This window comes from Cyphellophora attinorum (assembly GCF_001299255.1).
Source record: "Cyphellophora attinorum strain CBS 131958 chromosome Unknown Contig15, whole genome shotgun sequence".
Lineage (NCBI taxonomy): Eukaryota > Fungi > Ascomycota > Eurotiomycetes > Chaetothyriales > Cyphellophoraceae > Cyphellophora > Cyphellophora attinorum.
In genome coordinates this window covers 638,959-664,567 of record NW_017253243.1, presented here as the reverse complement: position 1 = coordinate 664,567, position 25,609 = coordinate 638,959, and the positions used below count along the sequence as shown (strand labels likewise).

At 53.0% G+C, this 25,609-nt stretch overlaps 9 protein-coding genes across 9 annotated transcripts; 6 read left to right on the top strand and 3 right to left on the bottom strand.

Moving 5' to 3' along the window:
- Positions 1 to 13: 13 nt before the first annotated feature.
- On the top strand, positions 14 to 2,824 carry AB675_5219 (uncharacterized protein; the record flags this gene model as incomplete). Its single annotated transcript, XM_018145413.1, has 1 exon — positions 14 to 2,824. One exon carries the CDS (start codon positions 14 to 16, stop codon positions 2,822 to 2,824), a length of 2,811 nt encoding a protein of 936 aa, XP_017999230.1.
- A 463-nt stretch (positions 2,825 to 3,287) lies between these two features.
- On the bottom strand, positions 3,288 to 4,156 carry AB675_5218 (Clathrin light chain; the record flags this gene model as incomplete). Its single annotated transcript, XM_018145412.1, has 3 exons — positions 3,288 to 3,743; positions 3,940 to 4,064; positions 4,117 to 4,156. 3 exons carry the CDS (start codon positions 4,154 to 4,156, stop codon positions 3,288 to 3,290), a joined length of 621 nt encoding a protein of 206 aa, XP_017999425.1.
- A 406-nt stretch (positions 4,157 to 4,562) lies between these two features.
- AB675_5217 (uncharacterized protein) lies at positions 4,563 to 5,810 on the top strand (the record flags this gene model as incomplete). The annotated part of the gene is made up of 1 exon (XM_018145411.1): positions 4,563 to 5,810. The coding sequence occupies one exon, from the start codon at positions 4,563 to 4,565 to the stop codon at positions 5,808 to 5,810; it is 1,248 nt and encodes a 415-aa protein (XP_017999185.1).
- A 477-nt stretch (positions 5,811 to 6,287) lies between these two features.
- On the top strand, positions 6,288 to 7,778 carry AB675_5216 (Diacylglycerol O-acyltransferase 1; the record flags this gene model as incomplete). Its single annotated transcript, XM_018145410.1, has 1 exon — positions 6,288 to 7,778. One exon carries the CDS (start codon positions 6,288 to 6,290, stop codon positions 7,776 to 7,778), a length of 1,491 nt encoding a protein of 496 aa, XP_017999228.1.
- A 746-nt stretch (positions 7,779 to 8,524) lies between these two features.
- Positions 8,525 to 9,161, bottom strand: AB675_5215 (uncharacterized protein; the record flags this gene model as incomplete). The annotated part of the gene is made up of 2 exons (XM_018145409.1): positions 8,525 to 8,865; positions 8,918 to 9,161. The coding sequence occupies 2 exons, from the start codon at positions 9,159 to 9,161 to the stop codon at positions 8,525 to 8,527; spliced, it is 585 nt and encodes a 194-aa protein (XP_017999382.1).
- A 1,605-nt stretch (positions 9,162 to 10,766) lies between these two features.
- On the top strand, positions 10,767 to 11,883 carry AB675_5214 (Protein-S-isoprenylcysteine O-methyltransferase; the record flags this gene model as incomplete). Its single annotated transcript, XM_018145408.1, has 3 exons — positions 10,767 to 11,490; positions 11,554 to 11,736; positions 11,792 to 11,883. The coding sequence occupies 3 exons, from the start codon at positions 10,767 to 10,769 to the stop codon at positions 11,881 to 11,883; spliced, it is 999 nt and encodes a 332-aa protein (XP_017999262.1).
- A 159-nt stretch (positions 11,884 to 12,042) lies between these two features.
- On the bottom strand, positions 12,043 to 12,783 carry AB675_5213 (uncharacterized protein; the record flags this gene model as incomplete). The annotated part of the gene is made up of 2 exons (XM_018145407.1): positions 12,043 to 12,676; positions 12,722 to 12,783. 2 exons carry the CDS (start codon positions 12,781 to 12,783, stop codon positions 12,043 to 12,045), a joined length of 696 nt encoding a protein of 231 aa, XP_017999346.1.
- Positions 12,784 to 13,354: 571 nt separating this feature from the next.
- On the top strand, positions 13,355 to 20,959 carry AB675_5212 (Ubiquitin carboxyl-terminal hydrolase 34; the record flags this gene model as incomplete). Its single annotated transcript, XM_018145406.1, has 1 exon — positions 13,355 to 20,959. The coding sequence occupies one exon, from the start codon at positions 13,355 to 13,357 to the stop codon at positions 20,957 to 20,959; it is 7,605 nt and encodes a 2,534-aa protein (XP_017999380.1).
- A 1,089-nt stretch (positions 20,960 to 22,048) lies between these two features.
- AB675_5211 (Cytoskeletal signaling protein slm1) lies at positions 22,049 to 23,683 on the top strand (the record flags this gene model as incomplete). The annotated part of the gene is made up of 1 exon (XM_018145405.1): positions 22,049 to 23,683. One exon carries the CDS (start codon positions 22,049 to 22,051, stop codon positions 23,681 to 23,683), a length of 1,635 nt encoding a protein of 544 aa, XP_017999423.1.
- Between the last annotated feature and the right edge of the window lie 1,926 nt (positions 23,684 to 25,609).

Below are 25,609 nucleotides of genomic sequence, written 5' to 3'. Positions count from 1 at the left end.
GCATCCTCAAGTCATGGGCAAGGGAAAGGCCAAAAAGGCAAAGGCTTCTCCCATTCTGGACCCAAGCAGCAGCCCTCCGCCACATTCAATTTGTACCTGTGGGCATTCACATGATCCTCCGCGGGCTGCTGATGGGCACAATGTCGAGGGCTGGACCAACGAAGACATCCGTATCTACAACGAACTGCTGACCGAGAGAGCCAAGCTCGAGAAGGAGAAGAACGAGCTCGAGCAAAAGTCTGCACGTCATCAAGCCGAACGAGCCCTTCTGAACGAAGACGCTGCTGCGTTCGACGGCCAATTCAAGGTCCAGCTCAGTGGAGAGTACAAGTTCACGGGCTCAAGTCCATGTTGTCTGGACTTCAGCAGTGATCCTGTCCTATCGAGAAACAAGTGTCATCATGAGATCTGCTCGAGAGCCAAGTCACGAGGTATCTCATGGATGGAGCTAGACACGATCAAGTACTATCAAACTCGAATCACGTCAGAACGGACGACTCGAATGAAGAATGCGCTTCGAAAGCAGCGGGATGTTGAGCTTGAACGCGTGAAGAAAGACGATGATGACGAGCTCGCTTTGCGGAATCGGCGGACCGCGTTACTGGACAAGACAAACGCGAAGAAAATAGAGCCAAAGGACAAGAGGTCATCGAGCCGCTCTCCAGCCAGCCACTCCGATCCCATGTCCTCCTTGGCGCATGACAATGCTGTGCTCGACGCTGTGCGAGCAAATGAGACGGTGGCAAGAGAAATCCACGCGAAGATGGACAGAATACGGAAGAACTTTCAGGCTGGCAAGATCGATGCAGCAAAAGCCAAGTCAATGCTAGATGCGACGAGCAAGGAGATGGCACAGGCAACGCAGGCAAGCGAGCATTTCAGAGACATGATCCTGAGCACGACCTCGAGCCAAGAGTTTCAGTACGCCCAGTCGACACTTTCGCGTGCGCTTTCTGCTTCACTGTCACCATCAAGCAAAGATGCATTTTCTCAAGCTCTCAATGTCATGAAGGGCTTCTTCTCCGCATCTGATCAACGAGATATGCAAGCTGCGATTGCAGACCTTCGGAACGTTATCGACATGAACACTCCAATGCTTTCGACGCAATACAAAAACTCGAAGTCCCTGGACGATCTTCGTTCTCTTCCGAACTGTAAAGGTTTTTCGATATCATTCACGATCCATGGCGAAACAAAGACGTGTACCGATGTTGTGGAGCTGTTCTCACATTGCGGTCGCGCCGATGATCCGGAGATTTTGCTACAAGCGGCTGCGAAGACAAAGATCGATGTCAAGCTCGTTGATGCGTATGAGGCTGCACACGAAGTCGAAGTCAATGCATGCGCCAAGGCGATAACCCAGATGGCCGAGATGAATCGAACCGCCGCTTCTGCGAAAACCATGTTCGAACAGATGAAGAGTATCAGAGACAAAGCGATCGCAGATTCTCCGCTACCACCATGGACAGAACGAGAGATGACACGTTGGATGGAAGACACGCTAGTCAATCAACTAGCCGGTGCGCTCTGGAAAACAGCCACAAAAGCAGTGAAGGAGGCTGGCACGGTCAACGAACGTGAATTGCAAGGCATGATCATATCTGCGGTCATCTTGTACTCGGACAAAGTTCCTGGGCAATACGTTCACTATCTCGAATTAGTAGAGGCGCATTTCTACAAGCGACGGAATTCAGATCCTGAGATGTGCCAAGCACTCGATCGCGTTCTGAAGCACGTCAGGAGCGAAGTCTGCGGATTTCTTGAGAAGGCGCAACAACGCAACAAAGAAGTTGGCAAGCAGAACCCGACACCTCCTAAGACACCCGCAAAATCATCCACCACGCCTTCCTCGCACGATACCATCATATCCGCTGCAGTCCAAAATGCAGACGCCATCGCCGCTCAAATTACTCCACTACAACAGATGTTTGAGACCATAATTAGCAGTAATAATACGCTGTCGGAAGCCGCAAAACGCCAACTCGGCGACGATCTCAAGACTTTCAACACCCAGCCCTCAGCACGCACCAACAAGGAGCTCATCGCTCGCATTAGGGATCAAATGAATGAGCTCAGCGGCGATTACCTCGCCCATGTCGGCGGATCTGCCAAACAACCTGCTTCAGTCAACGGGAATAAAGAACCGAACAAGTCTAATGGAAGTTCCGTGACACCCACAAGCGCCGCGGCGAAGACTTCCAAGTTCCACGAGGACCTCGTCGCTCCACCGCCGCCACATCCGTCCGACACATTGCATCCGCTGGCGCAAGAGTACATCAATGGCAGGGAAGCCAAGCTCTCCAATGGCCACGCCCACAGCATCGCCACGCCGCCGAAACTGGATCCAGGTACCTTTGACACCACTGCCTCCATCAACCCTCCTCCATACATTGCTAACGAAGGTCGCCGCGTGCGCCACGCCTCAGCAGTCAAAGTCAAGCATGTTGCTGTCAATACACCGAAGATATCTTCGAGCTTGGCTACGTCCGTACCAGCAGTAACAACGACGTCCTCTGCTTCAGCAGCAAGCACCACCTCGAGCCCTGCTCAGGCATCCTCCTCAACAACGAGTAGTAACTCACGAGAGACGACTATTCAAACGCAACTCGCCACATTCCGCAGCAGTCTCGATCTTCTAAGAATGACCGCCGAGCCACCCAACGCACTTGGCAAAGATGGACTGGGACTCAAGGATCCCTTCATGGGCATCGTGGGTAAGATTGAAGAGCAGTACAACGGACATGTGGCAATGGCGAAGGCGATCGCAGGCGTGAATGGCTGGAGTGGGTTGGAAGAGTGGTTATCAGCAAAGAAGCAGGGCTAGATGCCGCCATGCGGAGAGCGATGTCTTTGCAAGGATGGATCATTATTGTTGTTCGCCACCGCCAAAGGCCAAGAGGCGAGGACGCGAGGGCCACCGGTTCCAGCCAGGTGGAATCTGCAGAATCGGCGCAGTGCATGTTGCATTATTGCCTTCAGGTTGCATTCATTCTAATATTCATGGGACGAGCACATGACGCTCGGGAGTACCTCAGGTAGCATATGATGACTTTCTCTATTCTACACAGTTTGAGCAGCTAGCTTGCTCTGCTTTTCCGAGAGGAAGAATATAAGAATATGCCCCTGGCGGCCCGTCTCGAGTCGAAGCAACAGGAAGAGGTTCAACGCCATTCTATCAGGCATCAGAAGCGGTAGAACTCACGCAATCCGAACGGATCAGCTACCACTCTCTCGTCCCGCCGGCGCCTTATCTCCTCATTACCCATTCCCGTGCCATCCGGAGCCCCCTAAGCCACCGTCGCAGCAGGCGCATCCTTATCCCCCTTCAAACTCACCAACAACTCCCGCATCCTCTTCTTGCTACTCCCCTCCCCACCACCCACCTGGCCCTTCCCGCTCAAATCCACCAGCTTCGCAATCCGCTCCCAACTCGTCCCGCCTGCAGTAGTATCCTCCCGCTTCGCCAAAAACTCCTCGGCTTCCTTCTTGACCTGTGCTTTCTGCTTGTCGGTTTTGCGGTTGTAGCTCTCGTAGAAGCTGTCAATGTCCTTTTGGGCAGTGGCGATGGTTTCGTCTTTTTTGGATTGGGAGGCTGCGTCGCGGCGTTGGAGGTCGGCGGAGCGTTTTTCGCGCCAGGCGCGGACGGGCTCGGAGTCGGTGGGTTGGGTTTGGGGGGTGTAGTTGGTGTAGGAGGAGGTGTTTTGGTTGGTGGTGTTGGTGATGGAGCCGCCGGGTCCGACGTTCTGTAGGTGGAAGTATCAGTATTGGTGATCCGTCTTATAGAGGGGGAATGGGAATGGAGTAGATATCGTACATCGTTCCGTGTGTCGATGGCGGGGAATGAGCTCTCGAAGTCGCTAGATCATTGTCGCCGCTGGTAGGTTGTTGCGGTGCAGAGAAGTCATCGTCGCCGCCTAGGAGGTCATCGTCGTCTTCTACTGTTGCGGCTTGTTTTGGTGCATCGTTGGATGCGAACAGATCTGCGTCGTCGCCTAGTGCCGCTCGTTCTCGCTCGAGGAAGTCTCCGCCGCCGCCGCCGCTTTGAGGGCGCACATCGCTCTCGCCTATGCACATGGATTAGTTGTTGATGCGGGAAGTACGCGGGAGTGATTGTACCGGCGTCGATGTCCTCGATCGATGGGAATCGGTCTGCCATTCTGATGAATCAAGACTGGTAATGAGCGACTGTGCAGGTAGGTAAAGCAGAACTCTTGGATGCGATTATTGTGGTGCTGAGAGTGTATCGGAGTCGCTGTTCCTTCGATCGTGCTGGAGGCAGTCATGAATCACGGGACGTCTGCGGACCACCGTAACCGTGAGCTCGAATGATTCTCCGCTTTCGAGGCTTGGATGCCTTCTTCCCATCACCCAGACCACATCGTATTTCTCTCAGAATATTTCTGCAGTGCGGCGAGCTCTTCATAGTACTCTGAGAGCGTCGATCTCGTGTCCGAGCAGGAGGTCAGAAGGCAAATGGCGCTCTCGTAACACTTCATTCTGCCTGATTCGTCTGTAGGACGCGCTCCAGTCGTGCTAGGTGCTGTCTACAGCTCGGCGGCGTCATGTCGTATACAGACGAGGCACTCAAGGCGAAGCTGTCTACGCTGAATGAAACTCAAGACAGCATTGTGTCGGTCTCACAATGGATTCAATTCTTCAAACGACACGCCGACAAGATTGCCAATGTCTGGCTAGTCCGACTACGAGATGTCCAACCTGCAAAGCGTCTCAACTTCATCTACTTAGTCAACGATATTGTACAGAACTCGAGAGCTCGCAAGCGCTCTGAGTTCCCGGATGCGTTCGCACCGCTGATGCCTGAGGCTGTTCAGGCAGCATACAAATCATCTACACCAGAGGCCCAAGGAAAGATCCGGCGAGTGCTCGAAGTATGGAAGACTCGAGTCACGTTCGACCCAGCGATCATAGCCGCCATTGAGTCACGGATCGAGGATGTGGACAAGGCGAAGGGTGGGAGTGGGACCAAGAAGACGCTTATGGGCAAATCACTCTTCGGAGCTTCTGGAGATTCAGGCTTGCCCAAGGAGCTTGAAAGTCTAGGACCTCTGCAAACAGCTGTCACGAAGGCTACAATCGATGCGCGACCAAGCATTGATGTCGCACAGAAGGAGTACACGGATCTCACCGCGGAGGATGCAGTCCTGCCCACGCCTCCAGTCTACGCTGCACGACTGAATGGCCTGATCAAGCAACTTGCTGGTGCTGAAGCTGCTGTCAATGCTAGTATTAAGGCTCGACAGGATCTCGTGGCAGACCTCCAGAGACTCTTGGACATCAACAAATCTGCTCTGGCCAAGGACGAGGAGACGTTTCTGGAGCTGGGAAGCAGGAAAACGAGCACAGAAGCTAAGAAGCGAGACGTTGAGGATGCTATCATGCGAGGTCTGAGTCCAGACCCAACTCCAGGTCTTAATGGAGGAAACATGCCAGGCTTTATGGAGGACGCACCCGAGGTCGAGCAATTGACTCCAGAACCCGAAGCGGACCCGACCGAAACTGCTGGTGGTGTGGCTTATGGTGAACAAGTAGCAGCCAGCAATCCTGCCATCGCTTTGGCTCTGTCTGGTCTTGGGGAGGCCCCTAGCAGAGTGCGGCAAGCTAGTGGTGGCAGCCTCAGCGGACCGAGCGCGAAGAAACGCAAGATGAGTCATGGCGACGACGGAGTTGTGCCTGATCTAGGAGACATGGGAATGGGCAATATGGGCAGAGAAGGGGAGACTACCGGCAGCGCACTTGGTGACCTCGACGCCGATGTAAATGAACTGCTTGAGCAAAGTCGGGGCGCCTGAGACTGCAATGATAGGGAGGGTCTCGAAAGGAATGTAAAACAATTGATGGACGGATGGCAGTGAGCATTGCGCATGAAAGATACCCTGGAGATAGGAAGTTCACATGTCAAAGTCGAGACCGAAGCATCTATCCAATAATAGTACCATAGCTACGTGACTTGAGGACTCGACATGTGCAAGATTGGACGGATAACGACGGACTTTCGCTCAACAGCTTTCATGGCAACCCTGAAAAATCTCAACATGCGTCGTTTTTGTCTTTCTGATCCCTACACCTTTGCCCCACATTCCCGGGCTTCGTAGATGCAGCATTACGAACATGAAATGCTGTTGTCGTAATATTGACCTGGAAGCTACTGCTTCGTAGTTTCCTGCAGGAACGCCCTGCTGTACTCCTGCTGCAATATGGCCTTCATCGGCTTGATGACTTGATCTAACTACAACCACAGTCCGTCTATAGTCTTTCGCTGATTCAACATGGCTACTGACGTATCGACAATCATCGCAACAGACACTGCTCAGGTGAAGGCGCCTGTTACAGTCCCCAGCCAGACCGAGCAGAAACCCAAGAGCAAGGTCCGCAGCAAGTACAGACATGTCGCCGCCCTACATGCCACCACTCGACCGTCGTGCCTTAGTCACGAGTCGCCAGAGACACCCAGCTTCCTAGGATTCCGTAATCTCATGGTGTTGACTATCATTGTCATGAACCTGCGACTAGTGATCGAGAACGCGAAGAAGTATGGTCTTCTCATCACCCTTACGTCCAACATCCATGCAGTCGACGTCAGGTGGGGTGCTCTCCTGTACGTTCTCACACCGATCCACCTATTCGCAGCCTACCTGATCGAGCGAGTCGCTATGGAGCACGCAAAGGGTGCTGTTGGTCGGCGGAAGAAGAGCGATGCAGGCATGAAGAAGAGCCCGGAGACCGAGAACGAGCTCAAAGACTTCCTCAATACGTGGTGGTATATCGCTGTGGCGCACACGGTCAACGCTACGCTGGCATTGGGAATCACAAGCGCTGTTGTATGGTTCTGCATACGCAACCCAGGCATTGGCATGGTCAGCGAGTTGCATGCCATCATCGTCTGGCTCAAGACTTGCTCCTACGCCTTCACAAATCGCGACTTACGCCATGCCATGCTACACCCTGGAGGACCCGAGTCTGCCATACCGCTAATCTACGGCAACTGTCCCTATCCCAAGAACATCACCTTGTCAAATTTGTGTTATTTCTGGTGGGCACCAACCCTCGTGTACCAACCTTACTATCCTCGTACCGAGAAGATCAGATGGGGCTTCTTCTTCAAGCGCCTGGGTGAGACTGCTGCCTTGTGTACTTTCATCTGGCTCACGTGTGCACAATACGCTGAGCCGTTGCTACGGAACAGTCTTGAGGGCATGGCGGTCTTCGACTTGCCCTCGATTGCTGAGCGACTGATGAAGCTGTCTACAATCTCGCTTATTGTCTGGCTTGCAGGCTTCTTCGCCGTCTTTCAGTCCTTCCTTAATGCACTGGCGGAGATCATGCGTTTCGGAGATCGAGAGTTCTACGGCCCTTGGTGGAACAGCACAAGTCTCAAGATGTACTGGTCAACCTGGAACAAGCCCGTGTACCACTTCATGCGTCGCCACGTGTATTCACCACTCGTTGGCCGTGGCTGGTCCAGTGGTGCTGCGAGCATCTGGGTCTTCGTCTTCTCTGGTTTCCTGCATGAGCTTGCTGTCGGCATTCCTTCGCACAGCCTTCTTGGCGTGGCCTTTCTCGGCATGATGGCACAGCTGCCGTTGATCTTTGCCACGGAGCCACTGTCACGGATGGGCGATGTAGGCGGCAAGGTCATCGGGAATTGTATATTTTGGATCAACTTTGTGTTTGTGGGGCAGCCACTGGCCGCCATGATTTACTTCTTTTCGTGGCAGGCAAAGTATGGATTGCTGAGTGAGAACCGGCCCAACCCGTGAAGAGATGGGGAATCTACGTAGCTTGCAGCGAAGCGCTAATGAGTAATGCATTTCTTCTCTTCATCACCAGAGCCGTCCATGACCTCTATCAGAATGCTCGAGCGCCCTGCTAGCGTCAACATATGGGTTTCGTCTCGGAGGCAGTGAAAGGATTGATCATAGCTTGGTGAGACGATAGCAATGATCTCGGGCTGTACATCTCTTCTAGTGTATCTCAGCGATCATTGCAGAAGCTCGCCCCGCCAGGGAGCAGTAGGTGCTACCAAGGCATGGCAAAGGATATGTCGAAACTCTTGGAAGGCGATGAAGAAGAGAAGAAGATTCCGGGGACGAAGCAGATGTTTATAGCTGTCTGACAGGGTGAAGGATCCGGGACAATTCGGACCGATCACTTCACCGTCTCGGCCAGGAGGTATTCACTGTTCTTTGCGTCTGAGCCAGTGAATTGAAGTGGCCAAATGAAGCAAGTGAAGAGAAGGTGAGGTGAAGAGAAACTCGCTTTCATACGGCATGAAGACACAGTGTTCGCAGTATCGAGCCATGAGAATCAAACCATAGTACGCTTGGTATATCCCATTGTCCCGGTATGCTCACGATATTTTCGTCAAAAGAGTGACAGACAAACGCCTCAACACAGACTAGCCCAGCAAAACCAGCAGACACCTCCACGGTGCCCAGATCACCTCGCCCCACGCCGTACATGATGCTCGACCCGTCCAGTACTCGAAAGCATGACGAAAGCCCACCTACATGGCAGTGCTCAGATCAAACTCAGTCGCGCCATCCCCAACAGCGCTCAACTCAACACACTGCCCAGCAGCCTGGCTCTTGTCGGCCAGCGCAATGAAAGCATGATCCTTGCCCGCCTCGCCGAAAGAGCTGCAGTCTGCGCTTCCTCCTTGCTTTGCAGCACGGAAATACCATGGTTGGCCGTCTTGAAGAAAAGCCGGGTCGACGCGGGTGATCTTGACATACTTGACGGGGACTTTGGTGTCGAAGCAGGAATCGGTCAGGTCAGTGGACCGTCCAACGGTAAAGGTGCCAACGAGTGCGCCGCAGTTGGCGTCGGAGTAGCCGCTGAAGTCGACTGAGACGGGGCGCGAGGATGGACTAGGCGGAGCGGGGGCCGGAGCGCTGACCCAGGGTTGATATGCTGGAGGAGCGGGAGGTGGCGATGGCTTTGCTGGCGCGGGAGGTGCTGGCGCGGGAGGTGCTGGCGCGGGAGGTGCTGGCGCGGGAGGTGCTGGATGCGGCGGGAGACTTCCCGTAGGTGCCGTACGAGGCGTATGGTGCGTACTGCCCGTAGCCGCCGGCGTCAGACCAGGGAGCAGCGAGGGAGGTGCCTGCGAAGGCGACGATGGTGATGAGATCTGTGGTGCGCATGTTGGCTGTTGTTTCGTATGAAATTAGTGGTCGTTATGTTGTTGATGTTTTAGACGTTGGTGTAAGGAAAGAATGCAGGAAACGAGCAGGGAAAATTAGCTATGAACTGGTGATGTAGAATGTCGAACATAGGAGGCATGTTGATGAGCTTATATAGATGATTCTCATGAAGTCGACACTGCCTGGACGGCAGCACCAGTCTTCGACGTAGCTAGCCTCACATCAGTGTTGCCTTGTGTCCATACACCGTGTTAGCCATCTGACAACGTAGCAGCAAAGTACAGTGGCTTCTTGGATTGTGTGCAACGAGGCTGTACATGTTGGCCCCGATCCTTCTCCATCAGCAGCTACTTGGCCTTCAGGTACGAAGCATGGGGGAGCTGTATGATCATTGGGCATGACGTGCAGGAGCTAACAAGAATAGCTCGCCGCATCGCTGCTTTGTGAGAGGGCGAAGTTGAAGGAGGAAGAACCTATCTTGGCGCCGTTCCTGTAGGATCAATAAGTTCATCGTCGGTCGGTCAGACGTCGGATCTGGTATTAATACAGGATTCTGGGGGAAACTTCAGCATCTACTGCTCGCCAACGGACAGCTACTCGTATTTGAGGAGTATGCGTTGATGCTTCCTCGTATTTGACCTGGCCCGCGATTTTGCTCGTTCTTTTCGCGGTCAGCAGTTGAGCCAAAGGTGAACTTGTGCTGCGGACCCAACTCCCACGCAGCACAACGATTACGCTGCGCCTGCTGGCAGCTGACAGCATACCAGAAACGTACTTCAGTCATCAGCAGAGGAGTGCAAGGCTGCCGACGGGTCCTGGCTTATGACAAAGCAGATGAGAGAAGGATGAGACACCGTTTCTGATGTTTCAATTCTGCTCACAGCAAGCCAAAACCACAAGTCGGTGAAATCTGCGTTGAGACACAGCGGCGCCGAAGTGACACGCTGGCCCCAATACGACAGGATTCGGGGGGCTCGTAGACCATCATCGGAGCTGGCACCGTTTGTACTGATCGAAGTGACTCTTCGGCGTCGTCGTTCTCAGAATGGTCTGAAAAGGCATGCGTGTGTCTTATGCTAGACTGTAGTCTGGATGAGCAGAATGTGCACGGCCTGGTGGAAGCCTCATAGCGAATAGACTGACGACCAACTGTGGCCACATATGTGCTAAATTTGACTGTTTGAGTAATTTCATCTCAAAATGCTTGAGCTTCTCTCTGTTGAATATATATCCCTGCTGGACTCCGTCAACCGGTCTGCTACAGAGTTGGAGATGACCTTGGACCTGCCCCTCGCATCGTTGCCCTCCCACAGTACGCAGAACCGTCAACCGGCTTCGCTGAACGATCTCAAGTTGACCTTCTTCACAAAGTCATCAATCTTGCTAGAATTCCAGGTACTTGATCAGTGCACACCTCGCTTAGTCATCCATCCATTCACCTTTCGGGCCAAGAATACATTCCTCAAACAAGCATCACTTTCTCAGGCCATGCACTGGTCCTTTGACCTCCTCAGTCATGCTTGATTGACGCCGGCGTCACTGAGAGCTTCCCATACGGCCTGTAGAACATCCATCCCAGCCACCTCTCAATCCGAAAAAGTCACCATGCCAGAGACACGCTCAACCGCAGCCATCGCGGCGCGACGAGCATCGACTCCGCACGAGCCATCTGTGTCAACAACAACAAGCAGAGCCGCCAGTAATGGACCAACGCCATCTACGCCTTCACACCGCCAGAACGGTCACGCGACTCGCCGCCCTCCTCGAGAAGATGACTCAGACGACTCACCCATAGACGACAGAACCGCAGCCGCCTCGTCGACCTATGTCTCCCCGCGCTACTCGCACAGCGGTCCGTGCTCGCTGACTTCCATCGCTACGCAAGCTGCGGGGTTGGGCGTCCTATTAGGTGTGGCTTCGTTGTATACTATCCAGTGTATTGTCTCATCGTGTGCGTCCTCGACCAGTTGGAGGTTACCCGCCTTCCTGTCAATTTGTGCATTGTTTCATTTCCTGGAGTTCTACGCAACAGCAAGATGGAATTCGGGCATGGCGGACCGAAACAGTTTTCTGATCGTGGGCAATGGGATTGCGCAGCCTTGCGCGTATGCGGTCGCGATGGGGGAGTTTGTGCTCAGGGAGATTTTATTCAAGGGACGCAGTTGGGTTGACAGCACGAGGTCCTTGGAGTGGGCTGGTGGTCTGTTTGGGCTGCCCAGGGGTGGGACGCGGCTGCTCATGTTGGTGAGTGGCTTGGTCTTGATCGTAATTGGACAGGTGGCAAGAAGTATGGCTATGCGAGAAGCAGGCGCGAGTTTCAACCATCTTGGTGAGTTTGGGCTGTGGACTACCAGTATGGAGGGAGTTGTAGACATGCTGACTCGAGGTACAGTGCAATTCTACAAGCGGGAAGACCATGTCCTCGTTACGATCGGCATTTATCGATACATACGGCATCCGTCGTACTTTGGATTTTTCTACTGGGCATTGGGTACACAGCTCTTGCTGGAGAACCCATTCTCGTTCATCGCGTATGCATTAGTGTTGTGGAAGTTCTTCTCGCATCGGGTTCGTCGTAAGTTGATCTTACGTTCCTGTTCCGCTGATGGCATGCTGACCGCCGTACACAGATGAAGAAAAGTATCTCATTTCATTCTTTGGAGATGAATACAAGAAATATCGGACAGTGACGCCCACTTGGATTCCATTTGTAGGGCAATGATATCTGCCACAAAGTCGCGAAGACCTCAACCATGTCACTTGGAGTCGAAAGAACTCTGTCGCTGTTGTGCTGGACGTCCGAGCTGCCAGTCAGTCCGACGTTGTTACCTTCAATTGGCAACAACATCGTCTCGAGTCGTGACGACGAACAGCTGGAAGACTACACCTGTCCTGACTTCGCCTTGGGAGTGCTGACAGGCTCGCGCTTGTTACTCTTAACCGGTACCAGAGTCGTCTCGACCTGGAGGGCAACGTACATTGACAGATCCCTGTCACGGAGCCATGGGGCTTCCAGCGGCGCTATCGTCTCACGTACATACTGTGTTAACGGCGCCGTCCTCGAGTTGCCCTCAGATATACCGACTAGAGCTGCGCGAGGCATCCCTAGGCTTGCAGCGATCTTGGATTCGGTGTCTGCAGAAATAGGTACTAGCCTGATGGGAGCGGTATCTGGACGAGCTGATGCTGCTGCAATCAGGAGAAGCAGCGCGTCCGCAGCGGGGTCAGGTATTGCATCCCGAGAGCAGAAGACAATTGCGATTGGGTTGTCTTCCGTAGCCTCACCTCTCGCCTGTCCCTCCAGCTTCCTCCAATTACTCTGAAGGCCGACCGTCACTGCATTGAGCACATCTGACTCGACATCAGCGGCGGGAGAGGCATCTTTGGCCGGCTTGTTTGGTCTGTTGCGCCCTCTAGACCGCTTGCTGGTACTTTTTCGATGCTCGCCGATTTGGTGGAGTACTGGTTCAAGAAGGGTCAAAGCGGCGGCTTCGATGGTGGGGTCGCATGAAGGCCTCTCAAATTAGAAGAGACCAGGCCATTGAACTATCACGACGTACCATGTAGGCTTTTGATACGCAATGTTGGTCGCATATTGCGGCCTCATGCCAGTGTTTTTCATTGCGTGAGGTCGTTGATTGAGAAGCTTTCCGCTAGAAAATTGAAGATCGACTCAGAGTGGGGCAGCGCTAGGCAGAAGTGACGTATGAGCGCGCGGTACTTTCACTGGGCGACTTGACGCGATTTACTAGGCATCACAGTGTTGATACCCACTGCCTATACCGTTGAACACGTTTGAAAAATCAGAGACTTATCAAAGCAAGGAGCGACACGGACTTGTCGACACTGTGATCGATAGTCGACTTCACACACGTGAAATGAGTAAAGAAATCCCCACGGTTCGACTTCACCCACGCAAGGCGCCGCGGCTGGGCGTGTCAGGTCACTCTTTCACATCGTCAACCTAGAAATTCCGACAAATATTCAGCCTCCATCGCACCTTCTCACATAACGTCGTCTTCGCAACCAGCCGAACGCTCTTGCATCTCGGCATAGTGCAGGAAGTTTGCCCCGTTCTTTCTTCGATCTACTCACTGGCAAACGGTTTGTCTGCAGATCTCGCCAAGGCTCGCTGTTACACCTTCACCACTCTCTCAAACATGTTATCGCCGAAATAATCCACTAATTCCAACATGTCTACACCACCTTCTGACACGACTCGGAATCGGAGCGATTCCGCGGATGATCCAGATCTCCCAACGCACGATCGCAAGCGGCCGCGGTTGAGCGCCAACGGCAGTGTCATCCATACCACACCACCGCCCTCAAGTCCATCCATACAAGAGCCGCCAAACCTATCATTACCAGCAAAGTCTAGTTCGCCAGTAGCGCAGCAACAGGCATCATCTCCAAAGCCTGCCTTGCCTCCCAGACTTCCGATGGCCCCAGACTCGGTATCATCTACCAAAGTTACTATCAACACAAGACCATTATCTGCTCAGTCAGTACAAGGCGACGAGAAGCCGGGCACCGACGATGTTGTCATAGATCCTGCGCTCGTGATCAGATGTACGGAGCATGACGAATCTGCCACCATAAACGGTCAAAAGAGCCCCAAGGAGGACGACCCAGAGCGCTCGCCATCTCCTGTCATCGAGATCGCAGAACCAGAAGATGTCGACGGAGATCCTTCCCACACCAGATGGACTACTCGAGTCGGCGGTTCGAGACTTGCACCACAACCCATCCACATCGGCGCCTCCTACGTCCATCGGACATTTCCCGCTGCCAGCGAGTGTGTTTTGGGAGAATCTTACAAGGCTCTCACCTTCATCATCCGTGTGATTGTGAAGGGCGAGTCGGAAGCCGCACCAGCCTTTCAGAGAGTCAAGGACTGGCTGGCCAAGTTTGTGCAGGAGTGCGATAGCCTGTCGCGTGAGGTTATCGATTCAGAACGCCAATTCTGGCTGTCATTGCCTTGCATCATCACCCAGGCGCTTTTTCGTTGCACCACACAAACACTTCTGAGCTTCTCCACCACCGATATGAAGGACTACTTCATTGCTCATGGAGAGCTCACCAAGCTCATGATGGAATACGATACTTCACAACTGCGTCAACTCCAGCAGCAGCCGGCTGGCTCCACTGTGCGAACATTCAGTAGTACCTACTTGTCCCCACTGTCAGTCATCCTCGAAGAATGCTTGACTGGGACCAGCATCCTTGAGACCTCGTTCATGTCGAACACGAAGCGCCTCGGAGATGCTGCCGTGTCGGTGCTTGAAGGTACCAAAGAAGCACTACTCGGTCCTGGAGGCATCGATTTGCTGCAGACTGTTTCTGACTACGTGGCGGCAATGGAGCCCGTTCTAGCAACTACGCCGAATCTGTGTGAGGACCTGATCAAAACGGTGGATGCAACAATTGTCGCGGGTCAGTCATACACCAATGTGCTCGGCAGCCGTCGTTTTCCCACATTTCAGGACGATGAAGAGCAGAAGCTCAAAATTATGTATGCTTCGGAAAAGATTATGCATACGCTCAACGACATACTCCGGACAGCGGTGAAGAAACAGCATTCGTGGCTGAACCTCGAAAATGCTCAGACTCTGCTCGCCCGGATCAACATTATCATGCCGAGACTTTCCGTCGAGCTGCCACGCTTAGGGCAGAGTATTATCAAGATGGCGACACTCAGCGTCGAGGAGGCCGATCTCACTTACCTCAGTGACACAATGACCTTCGCGTGGAAGCTCTGGATGTGCTGGACTTTCATGAAGTTTGGTCGGATGGAGTTACGAGTGGCCGGTGTGACCATAATGGGTCAGGTACTCCTTGACGTATACAACGACAGACTTGTGCGCCGTGGCCCTCGCGCTATTGCAGATCCTCTCGTCAGCTACCTCATTCGCTTTCTCCGAGCAAACGACGTGGTCAAGTACGTCATCGGCGTTGACTCGCATCCGCAGCTAGCAAGTCGTGGAGGTCAATTGGTAGGGTTCTTTGGGGTTGCAGGCGCGTACGAGAACGCCCTGACAGACACAATGTGGGAGACTATCCTGGGCACGCCTGATCCTCGCATTGCTACAGAAATCCAAAACATGCTTGTGCAGGCTCTGTCTGCGATCCACGAGGATCATTGTTACTACATCTGCGAGAAGTTGGCCGAGCTGCCATACGAGCAATGGGATGAGGATTTCATCCGACTCGGCTGCAGTTTGCTGAATGTGCTTCCCAGCAAGTTGAGCCAGGTTTACATGGCTACAGGTCATCCGCCTGTCAATCCGGTGGTGCGCAGACTATGCCTGAAAGTCGTCCGAGACTGCATGCGGCCTGCCAACTGTGGTACAGAAAAGTCACGAAAATTGATCTCAGAGTGGTTGCCTCGACTCAAGCTCAACTTCCATCTATCAGCGAGCAAGCCTGGACACTTTGACATTAGCGAGGCCGAAGAGAATGAAATTCTGATGAAAATGCGGGACGATATAGCCAATCATGGGGAATACGCTGGGGGCACAATCCTCGCCTTAGAGGGCCTTCTGACCCAGGAAGGCCGCGAAGCAGTCACAAAAACCGTCGCCGAGGCCTGCAATCTACCTGAGGCGCTCATCGAGAACACATGCTGGGTCATCAATGCACGATGCTCTTCTGCAGACTTCTATCTGCAAATGGACTGTCGGATCAAGTTGCTCAGTGCCTTGATGACCACCGTGCCCGAGAGGTTTTCTTCGCAAGCATTCGACATGTACTGGAGATCTTTGTTGGTCAATCAGGACATCGAAAAGAGCGTACGCCATCTGGCGTGGGAGCACCTTACATGTACAATGAGGGCAAGCATTCAGGAGCAGAATGCGGTTATACGGACTGTTCTACAAGACTACTGGCCTTTGCTGCACCCACAGATCGTCGACCTGCCTATACTGCGTTTCGCCCAGGAAGCTATCTCTTATGAATGTCGCTTCAGCACTTCGACGACCGTATCGGACAATGGCATCGTCGATATTCCTGGCACTCACCGAATTCGGGAACTCATGCTCAAGTCCCCCTCGGATAGCCTTGCAGCTGAGGCCATAGGTTTCCTGATCGATCACTACATGCAACACCCTGCAATCCGGGACCAGTCCAAGGACGTCATCAAAGCGACCCGCACGGCATTACTGGACGAGTATTTTAGCATTGTGCTCGGCGCAGCAGCAAGACTCAAATCGGTAGCGGGGACTTCTGAGGCCATTGATGAATCATGTAATGCTATTCTCGCCAGCTCGGAGGAAATCCAGTTGGAGGAGTTGAGATTTGATCGATCTCTCCTGTTCCTGCGACGTTTCACAGAGGCAAACAAGATGAGAGACTCCAGCATTTCCCTTGTGAGCCAACTGCCCGACTTCCCAAATCCTCAAGGCCAACTTCACAGTCTCATTGTCGAAGTTGTGGGCAGTGTTCCCGACGACATTGTCCGCAAGGTGGACGTTGGCGAGGACAACACAGGCGCTGAGCTATGGCGGTACTTGGCATCTATAACAGGGTTTACTGCTTTCAGAGTCATCAGTTATGGCCGTCAGATTCAGCTTCAGAATAACACTCGAAGCATTGCAGAGCTCATCGGTCGTGTCCTCCAGGTCTCGAAGAACGACAAAACGACGGGGGTCAACGTCATTAGCAAAGTCCAAGTGGTCAAGTTGCCCAATACTGCAATTGAGCAGACTCGCCATATGAGATGCGTCTCGCCCATAGACGACAAGATCATGCTGCATAGTGATGATCTGTATGGCCTCCTGGAAGCCGACGACCGCCTAGCTAAGGAGATCTATCTCTTTCTTAGCAACACCACGGTCCGCAAAGAACTTGCACAGAAGTTTCGCGATCTGGACCTTTCAGCGCCCGAAGCTCTCTCGTGCGACAAGCTATACAAGCTTCTATTTGATGCTGAAGCTCTCAGAAGCTGTGTAGAAGAAGAAGCAATGTCCGCCAATCCAGACACCGGTTTGGTGGTATTTGCAGCTCGGGCACTCATGGCCGCGATCTCGAAGCTCGCTGTCACTAACTACGAGAACCCTTTGTCATTTAGTGTCTCCGAACAGCTTGTACGCACTCTTTCGGTCGCACTCCGAACAAAAGTGGCCTTGCCCGCCGAAGGACTTTCGATCATTGACAGTCCAGCTGGCTTGCTGGTTTCATTACTTCAGTATTTACACCAGGTCCACCAGGCAATCGCGCTTGAATACACAGAACTCCATGCTCTCGCCTTGCGTGCAGGATTGGAGTCACTGATAGAAGCTGCCTTGTTGGACAGTCGTGTGAGGACAGCAATTTCTTGGAACGATGGATTTCCATCAATTTTTGCAGAATGCATATTCAATCCGGATGAACGAGTGCGACAAAACGTTGCTGAGGCTCTGAAAGATCTGACTGGGGATTCGGCAATCAAAGGCAGATTACTGTCAAAACAGCCGCCTGCAGCATCGCGACATGACAGTGATGTCGTCCGAGATGTCCTTCTTCAGCTTTGGAGCTACATGCCAGCACTGATCCGGGAGGCTGGCCGGCGCAGTTCACAATCTCAACAATTCTTCGAGAGTGCGGATTTTATGTTCATTCGCTTAGGGCCCGCACTTGATGCCTCAGTCGCCATTGAAACGAAGACCATCTGCCAGGAAGTGCTTTGTGCTTACGACCTCGTAGAACAGGTGGGCAAAGAGCTGGCAGGCAGGGCGCTCCCGATCGGTGTTGCTCGGCTACTCAAGACTATTGCCTCATTTCTGCGCGAGCAGAATGCCCTGCCATCGTCGACAGGGTTCCTCGAGGATATCTGCGACAGGTTCCTCTTCCCAGCGATTTCGGATACTCACTCCAACACGTTGTCGCTCCCTCTCATCGACTCATACGTTCGAGGGTGGCTGTACGATATGTGCCTGTCACTATACAACAGCCCACAAGACCTTGAGATGCTGCTGAGCAAGATGGCGGACAACCTCGACATTGAGAACTTCCAAGATACTTCGTTGATGCGGCAGCGACTAAGCCTTCGAAGCGATGTGGGCTATGCAGGGCTGATGAATCTGTCGAACACTTGCTACCTGAATTCACTCTTCAGCCAACTTTTCATGAATGTCAAGTTCCGAAACTTTATCCATCGTGCTGCGAGTCGCACGCTCAGATCAAACCTTGTTAATGAACTGGCTAAGGTCTTCGCCTACATGGAATGCTCCTACGAAAAGGCGATAGATCCCTCGGGTGCGGTGGGATCCATCATGACTTATGACGGCACAAATATTGATGTGACTGTCCAAATGGACGTGGACGAGTTCTTCAATCTTCTCTTCGATCGCATCGAAACCGGCCTAAGCGACTCTGAGGAGAAGACTGCTTTTCAAGGATTCTATGGCGGTCAAATCGTCCAACAAATCAAGTCTAAAGAGTGTTCGCACATTTCCGAGAGACCGGAACCCTTCTCTGTGGTGCCGATCGAGATCAAAGGCAAGGCTTCTCTTGAGGACGGACTGAAAGGATTTGTTGAGGGCGAGACACTGCAAGGCGATAACAAGTACTCCTGTACGTCGTGCAACAAGCACGTCGATGCTGTCAAGCGTGCCTGCTTCAAACATCTCCCCGACAATCTGATCTTCAATCTGAAGCGCTTCGATTACGACATCATGACTGGGGCCCGAGCAAAGCTCAATGACCGATTTGAATTCCCTGAAACTATCGACATGGCACCATACACTCTTAAAAGCGTCATGAACAGCGACATTGCCGACGAAAGCGACATTTTCGAGCTCACCGGTGTCATAGTCCACTCCGGATCAGCAGAGATTGGACATTATTACTCGTATATCCGCGAATGTCCTCCGGCTACTTCTACCCAGGGGTCTTGGACACAGTTCAACGACGCAGACGTCACTCGCTTCAGCCCCAGCGAGATTGCAGATCAGTGCTTTGGAGGTTACTCTGACAACAGTACCTTTGCGAAGCCATACAATGGATATATGCTCTTCTACCGGAGACGAGAGGATAGTCAAGCTGTGGAAGAGCAGCATGTCTCATCCACGACAGCCATGGTTTTGCCCACTGCTGCATCGGCAGATCTCCAAAAGTACATCGCACAATCGAACGAGGTTTATGTGCGGGCTTGCGTACGACAGGACCCTATCCATGCCATGTTCATCCGCAACCTTCTCATCCACACATTACCACACCGCGGGGAGTTGTGCAGTGAGAGTCACGGCAGCGAGAATCACGTCCTTCAGATGGTGCTGCTTTATATGACTAAGGTGTCCATGCAGTGGAAAGACTTTCCTGCTGTTGAGAAGACAATGATGGATCTGGGAACTTGCGCCACCAAATGCAGAGACTGTGCTGAGACTATCGTGGCAACACTTGCAGACGATGCTCAGAAAATCCTGGACTGCTGTGTCAGGAGCCCCTACCATGCTTGTCGGAAGATGATTACTTCGTTGATCATGACAGCTCTAACGACACTGAGAGACAAGCCCGCTGAGTTCGTCGACGAGCAGGAAGCTCAGTACAAGGAACGTGTGCGCAAAGTGGCAGCAGCACTCTCGAAGACATGGGTTGAGGCTGTGGTGGCTCGTTACTGTTGGCCCGAATACTTTCCTCTCGTCGTCCAGCTATCTCAACTCGACTGCTACGCACTCGCCCATGTCCTCGAAGGCGGGTTCGTGAGAAAGATCCTCGAAGTCCTTCAGGTCCACTATGAAAGCGATAACGACATGAAGCTTCGTCAAAAGTATCGCGAGTATTTGACTGATTGCCAGAAGCGCCAGGCTCAACACCATGCCATACTGATTGAGTGCTTGTATCGACTACTGGAGAACGTTGATCTTGGGTTGGCGCCGATTGATAGTGTCAACCGGTATGTGTCAAGCGATTATACGTCCGTTGGCTTGTCCGCGACAGAAAGACATCGACTGGGACTAGAGCGGGCACTGTCGCCCTGGCTGCGCACTGTCATTCGCAATCAATTGGCACCAGCATATGTCACCAGACTAGTCGCAATGTTTGCTGCAGAGTCACAGAGTTGCGTGGCTCTCGGCACGGATCTTGTAAATGCCTTGCGGGAGGAGAAAATTGCCGATGCCGCGAACTTCATTGATCCGGCAGTGACCTATCTTCAGAACTGCGGCGACCAAGCCGTTCTTGTGAGATTTGCGCAGGAGTTCATTGGCGCAGTTGAGACAGTCGAATTGAATTACGGACTGGAGTTCGTTGACTTCATCAAGCGACTGTGCTTTCTGAGTGCGGAGTCGCTGGGGCTACCGGAAGGATTCCTTCACGAAGTACTTAAGCGATACGTGCCGCAGTGGCTCCCAATTCTGCTCTACTCACAAAATGAGCAGCAGAGAGACATCCGGCAGGAAGCGGCCGAGCTGTTCGAGGTCTGCGCCGACCTGCCGGCCAACCCTGTCAAGAATGAAGAAATGGATGAACAGAGTCGTGCCCGACAGCGCAGAGCGCAAGACCTCATGAAGGGTATCGCCAGGGTCGGGCATGACCAGTTCTTGAACAATGACAGTCGCAAGGATGCTGCGATGCAAAAGGACCACTTCCGATGTGCTATTGAAGTTTTCAACCGATGTCAGGAATATGTGTTTCCCTACACTGGCACCAAAGGATCACGGGCGCACAGTCAGCTTGAGGCCTCGGTCGTGGTGATGCAGCAGCTCGTCGCCTTGGAGTCGACATCAGTGGAGGTTATTGAGGATGATGATGAGTTTGGCTCCAGCAGTAACGAGGCTGGGATGAGTGACGGGTTTTACGACACGGACACGGGCGAGTTTTAGGGTGATGTCGCGGCAGAGGATTCCGTCACGCGACGTTCACTCGAGTTGCGATGATGTCTGACTGCTTGACTGCTTGACTGCTTGGATGATTAGGAGTTCAGATTGCATCACGGCGTTTCTTTGCGGACTTTCGGGGTATCAATGAATGTGAGATGTGACCACGACCAGGGGCTGTCAAAAGGAATACTGTCGTGGAGCGACCACTAGACAGAGGAGTATTAGAAATTGAGCTTCAACGGCATAGAGTGCATTGCAAGCTAGCTGCACGGATAGTGCGCGACATGTTACGGTCGGTGGACGTGCATGCTGCGGTGATCACAGAGCAATTCGATTCGTTTCTACTCGGTTTTTCTTCTTTGTAGATTTGCTCTGACGGCCCACGCTGGTAGGTGTGGTCTTCGCAACGCGGCGATCGCGAAGAGCGAATCCATGAGTTGGTGCTGCCAGATGTTCCCAGACTGTAAATCAATCAATCTAAACGACTCAGGCCAGCATTGACTACAGTACGCGTCCTTCGCAGGGACAGCTCGACCTCGATCACCAGCCTCACATTGAAGTTGTCGTCAAGATCGAGAGACCTCATTGAGATAAGCGCACTCGCGCTATTGTGGCTGTGCTTCTAGTGGCTTATGCTTGCTCCATGAGGAATGGTGTTCACAACAGATCGACGTTCTGGAACGATTTCAAATGGCCAGGGGTCAAGGGTGGCTGCAGCGATGAGGTCAGTGGGCCCCTCATGATCGACACTTCCCGGCTTTTGGATGTGTGAGAGTTTGGGATACATATGTCGGTGACAGGTGAGCAAGCGCGAGCTTCAGCTGAGTTACGTTACTGCAACAAAATTTTGCGCAATTCATCTTCGGTAGGCAACAGATATATAACATCCGTCGCGCCTTCCTTGACGACCACTCTGCAACATACCGTAATTTTGTATCTACGACACCTGCACTCTGATTTCGCAAGGTAAGCTATAAATCCCAAGGTGGAATTCCCTAGCTACAGAATACAGCTAACATGTTGTTAAAGCACACATTACGCAGGCAGACTTTCCAAACACCTCCTTCACACTCGTCTCCCAGACTCAACAACATGACTACTTTGCCTCAACGATCAAACACAACAGCCACCCACAATACCTTGGGCGCAAGCTCCACCTCCAGCGGCGGCGATGCGCCACAAGGAGACCCCTCCACTGCCCTCGGCTTGCTCGAGGAGCGTCTCCAGGCTTACAAGCACGCGGTCGTATACCTCGAAGACTATGTGAAAGAACTCGCCAAAGCACAGAAGTCATCCGCCAAAGATCTCGAGAAGGTGCTCAAGTCTGTGTCTTCACCGCTGAAGGAGAATCACCATTTTGAGTCCTCGCTCGGTGGTGTTTCTGGACTCTTCGAGAACATCAGAGCAAATATCCAGAACCAGAATGCACTACATGTCGAGACCGAGAAGAACCTGACCGGACAGGTCCTGCCGATCCTCGAACGATTACACACGGAGATCAAGGCGAAGAATAAGGAGCTGGACAGTGGCGCTGGCAAGGGCGCCAAAGCCGTCGACGCCACACGAAAAGCCTCACAGAAGCATATCGATGGCCTTGCAACGAGTACAGCTAGATTTGATTCAGCTGGCGGCAGGATTGCAGCACATGACGACCCCTACGTCCTGCAGAGGGGTGTTTTCCACCGACTCAACCAGCAGATCCTTGAGGAGAACAGCAACAGGAACGACATCATTGCTGTCCAGAATAACTTCCAGCAATTCGAGTCACATGTTCTCACGACCATCCAGACGGCTCTGAACTCGCTTAACCAATTCATGAGTGGACAGGCTGATCGCCAGAAAGCCATGTTCGGCGACATTGCAGCCACCGCTAGTAACATTCCTCTCGACTTTGAGTGGAACAGCTTCCGCGAACGCAACGGCAATGTTCTCGTTAACCCTAGCGCGCCTCCACGGACCATGGATGGCATTGCTTTCCCCAATATGGGACACCGTTCGACCAAACCACTTATCGAAGGCAGTCTGGAACGCAAATCTCGTGGTGGCATGGGCGCTTTGACCGGCTACAAGTCTGGCTACTACGCCATTTCGCCCGCTGGCTGGCTCCATGAATTCAAGGACAACGATGATTACAGAAAGGACCCTTCACCAGAGAAGTCTCTCTACCTCCCAGATTGCACTATTGGCGCAGTCGACGGCCAGAAGTTCACTATCAAGGGCAAGGATTCGTCAGGCAACAAGCTTAGCCAGAAGATGTCTATCACTTCTGAGTTCCAGTTCAAGGCTCACACAAACTCTGATGCGCAACAATGGCACGGCATCATTGCGGATTTGTCTAGTGGCACGACCAACAGTGTCCCGACGAGTCCTGTTGAGAGTCGGAACATTACGCCTATTGCGACTCAGATGGAACAGCAGCCGGTGCACTCCCAAGTGAACAATCAGGGACTAGCCACGGGTGACCGTGGGACAGTCGCCATGCCGGCCTCGCCAGTCCAGGAATCCGGAGTCGTCGCATCTCCCACAGCCTCGGGTCGAGCTGCACAAGCAGCTCACGGTACACTGCCTCAAACGCATCAAGCCGGACCTGGTCCCGCAACGCTGGCTTCGCCAGCAGATGGTGGCCTGAATAGATCACCAAGCGGTGCGGCCGCTGAAGGCAAGCACTATCATGGCGCGCCTGCGACCAATGATCTTGCGGAACGCGAGTACGTCGCCAAGCAGTAGTATGCCGAGCGCGATGGCTGGCACGAAGAGACCTCTTTGACGGTGTCAAGTGAAAGGCGATACGTCGTTGAGGAACACACAACGAGAATCTCGGGTCAATTTTCGAGCACGGAGAGCACCAGTGCGCTACTGCCTTTCGATCGGGATGAATGCGCTGCTTGGGGTGTAGCATAGCGGAGGGTTCATTTTCTTAGTCCCTAATCTTAATAATGCTGAGGATGGAAGTCCTCCTCGTAATGTCAACATATTGTGATAGCAACGCATCTACCTCCATCCCATGCTTTACCGCTTACGAGTCGGCATCCTTGGGCATGCCGACTGTGTGTTTTCAATGAGGAAGTATCCGTGAATCGCGCCTGTTGTGAGGGTAGGTGTTTTCCTACGTCACAACGCCAAGCCTCGTGTTCGAGAACTTGAAGGCGCCTGGGATACTTTCCCGCCGGCCAAGGCAACGCGATGTCCACGTCGTCACTGCACGGCTCCGTGACTTTCGTGCCTCTTGCTTCTGCACCAATATCCTTGCATCTCGTAACTTCCCATCCAGGCCAGGACATCCATCGACGGCATTTCTGCTCACCAGTGACCAAAGTACAACTCGGATCGAAGCACGTCACAACCTGATCTAAAATAACACCCACTCGAGCAGTTCTGCCGAAGCAGAAAGTACGGACGACACTGAGTTTCATCGCTTGACAGGCAGCCGACACAGAGCTGTATACGCGTCTACCGCGCTTCGGCGCACCACCTGATCAGGGATGGCAGGCATATTCACCTGGCTGTGGGACTGGCTGCTATGGCTCTTCTGGGCAACGGAGATGGATGTCACCATCATCGGGCTGCAGGGCGCTGGGAAGACGAGCTTGGTGCGGGTGTTGGCCGTATGTTGGTCTCCTCTGATCGGTGCTTCTCTTCAGGTGGAAGCGCATCACTGACTCTAGGCGTGTTCAGGGCGGCGAGTTTACAAGCGATACGGTACCGACGGTTGCTTTCAACAAGAAGGAGCTGAAGAAGGGCCATGTCAGCATCAAATGCTGGGATCTAGGTGGCCAGCCGAAGTTTCGAAGTATGTGGGAACGCTATTGTCGAGACGTCAACGCCATCATCTTCGTCGTAGACGCCGCGGATAGGGAAGCGCTACCGGTGGCAAGAGATGAGCTACTGGACTTGCTTGAAGGGCACCACGGGCAGGGTCACGGCGACGGAGATGGGGAAGGTAATGGCGAGGGTGTGGGTCCGGCGCAGGGCGCGGCGAGGAAGGAAGCGCTGAAAGGGATTCCGTTACTAGTGTTGGCGAATAAGAGCGATTTGGAGGGGAAGATGGGGGTAGATGAGGTGATTGAGGGGTTGGAGTTGAAGAGGGTTAGGGAGAGGGAGGTCAGTTGTTATGGGGTTAGTGCGAAGGAGGAGACGAATTTGGAGGCGGTTTTGCAGGTGAGTTCTCCCCTCCGGCTCTTTGTATTGTTGGTTCCTGGTGTTCGTCTTGGGCAACTGCTGTGGAGTGAGTGCTAACGCTGGTGTTTCGACAAGTGGCTGGTGACTCGCGGCACATCAAGTAAACATTGATTGCGGATTGTTAGTAGCGAGCAAGCGAACATCATTCGATTCACACTTTTATCAATTGCATACTACGAGCCTACAGTACATTTTGTTTGCTATATGTGCTCTCGAGTTCCTATACCCTGCCATACTCTGAACCGATATTCTCATGAAGCCGGACTCCGGGGGGAGTGGGTAATTGCACATGAGACGCTGCATCGAGCTCATATTTTGATGGCTTTCAGGGCATGTTGAGCAGTGGTTCAGGTGGTGAAGGTAAGCACGGCGAGAGAGCCGGTGAGGAAGAAATATAGAAAGCTTGAGAGGAGGATGCTGTCGGCGGCTGAGAGCAGTGGGATGTGAACACGGGGAGCGAAGGCGACGATGCGG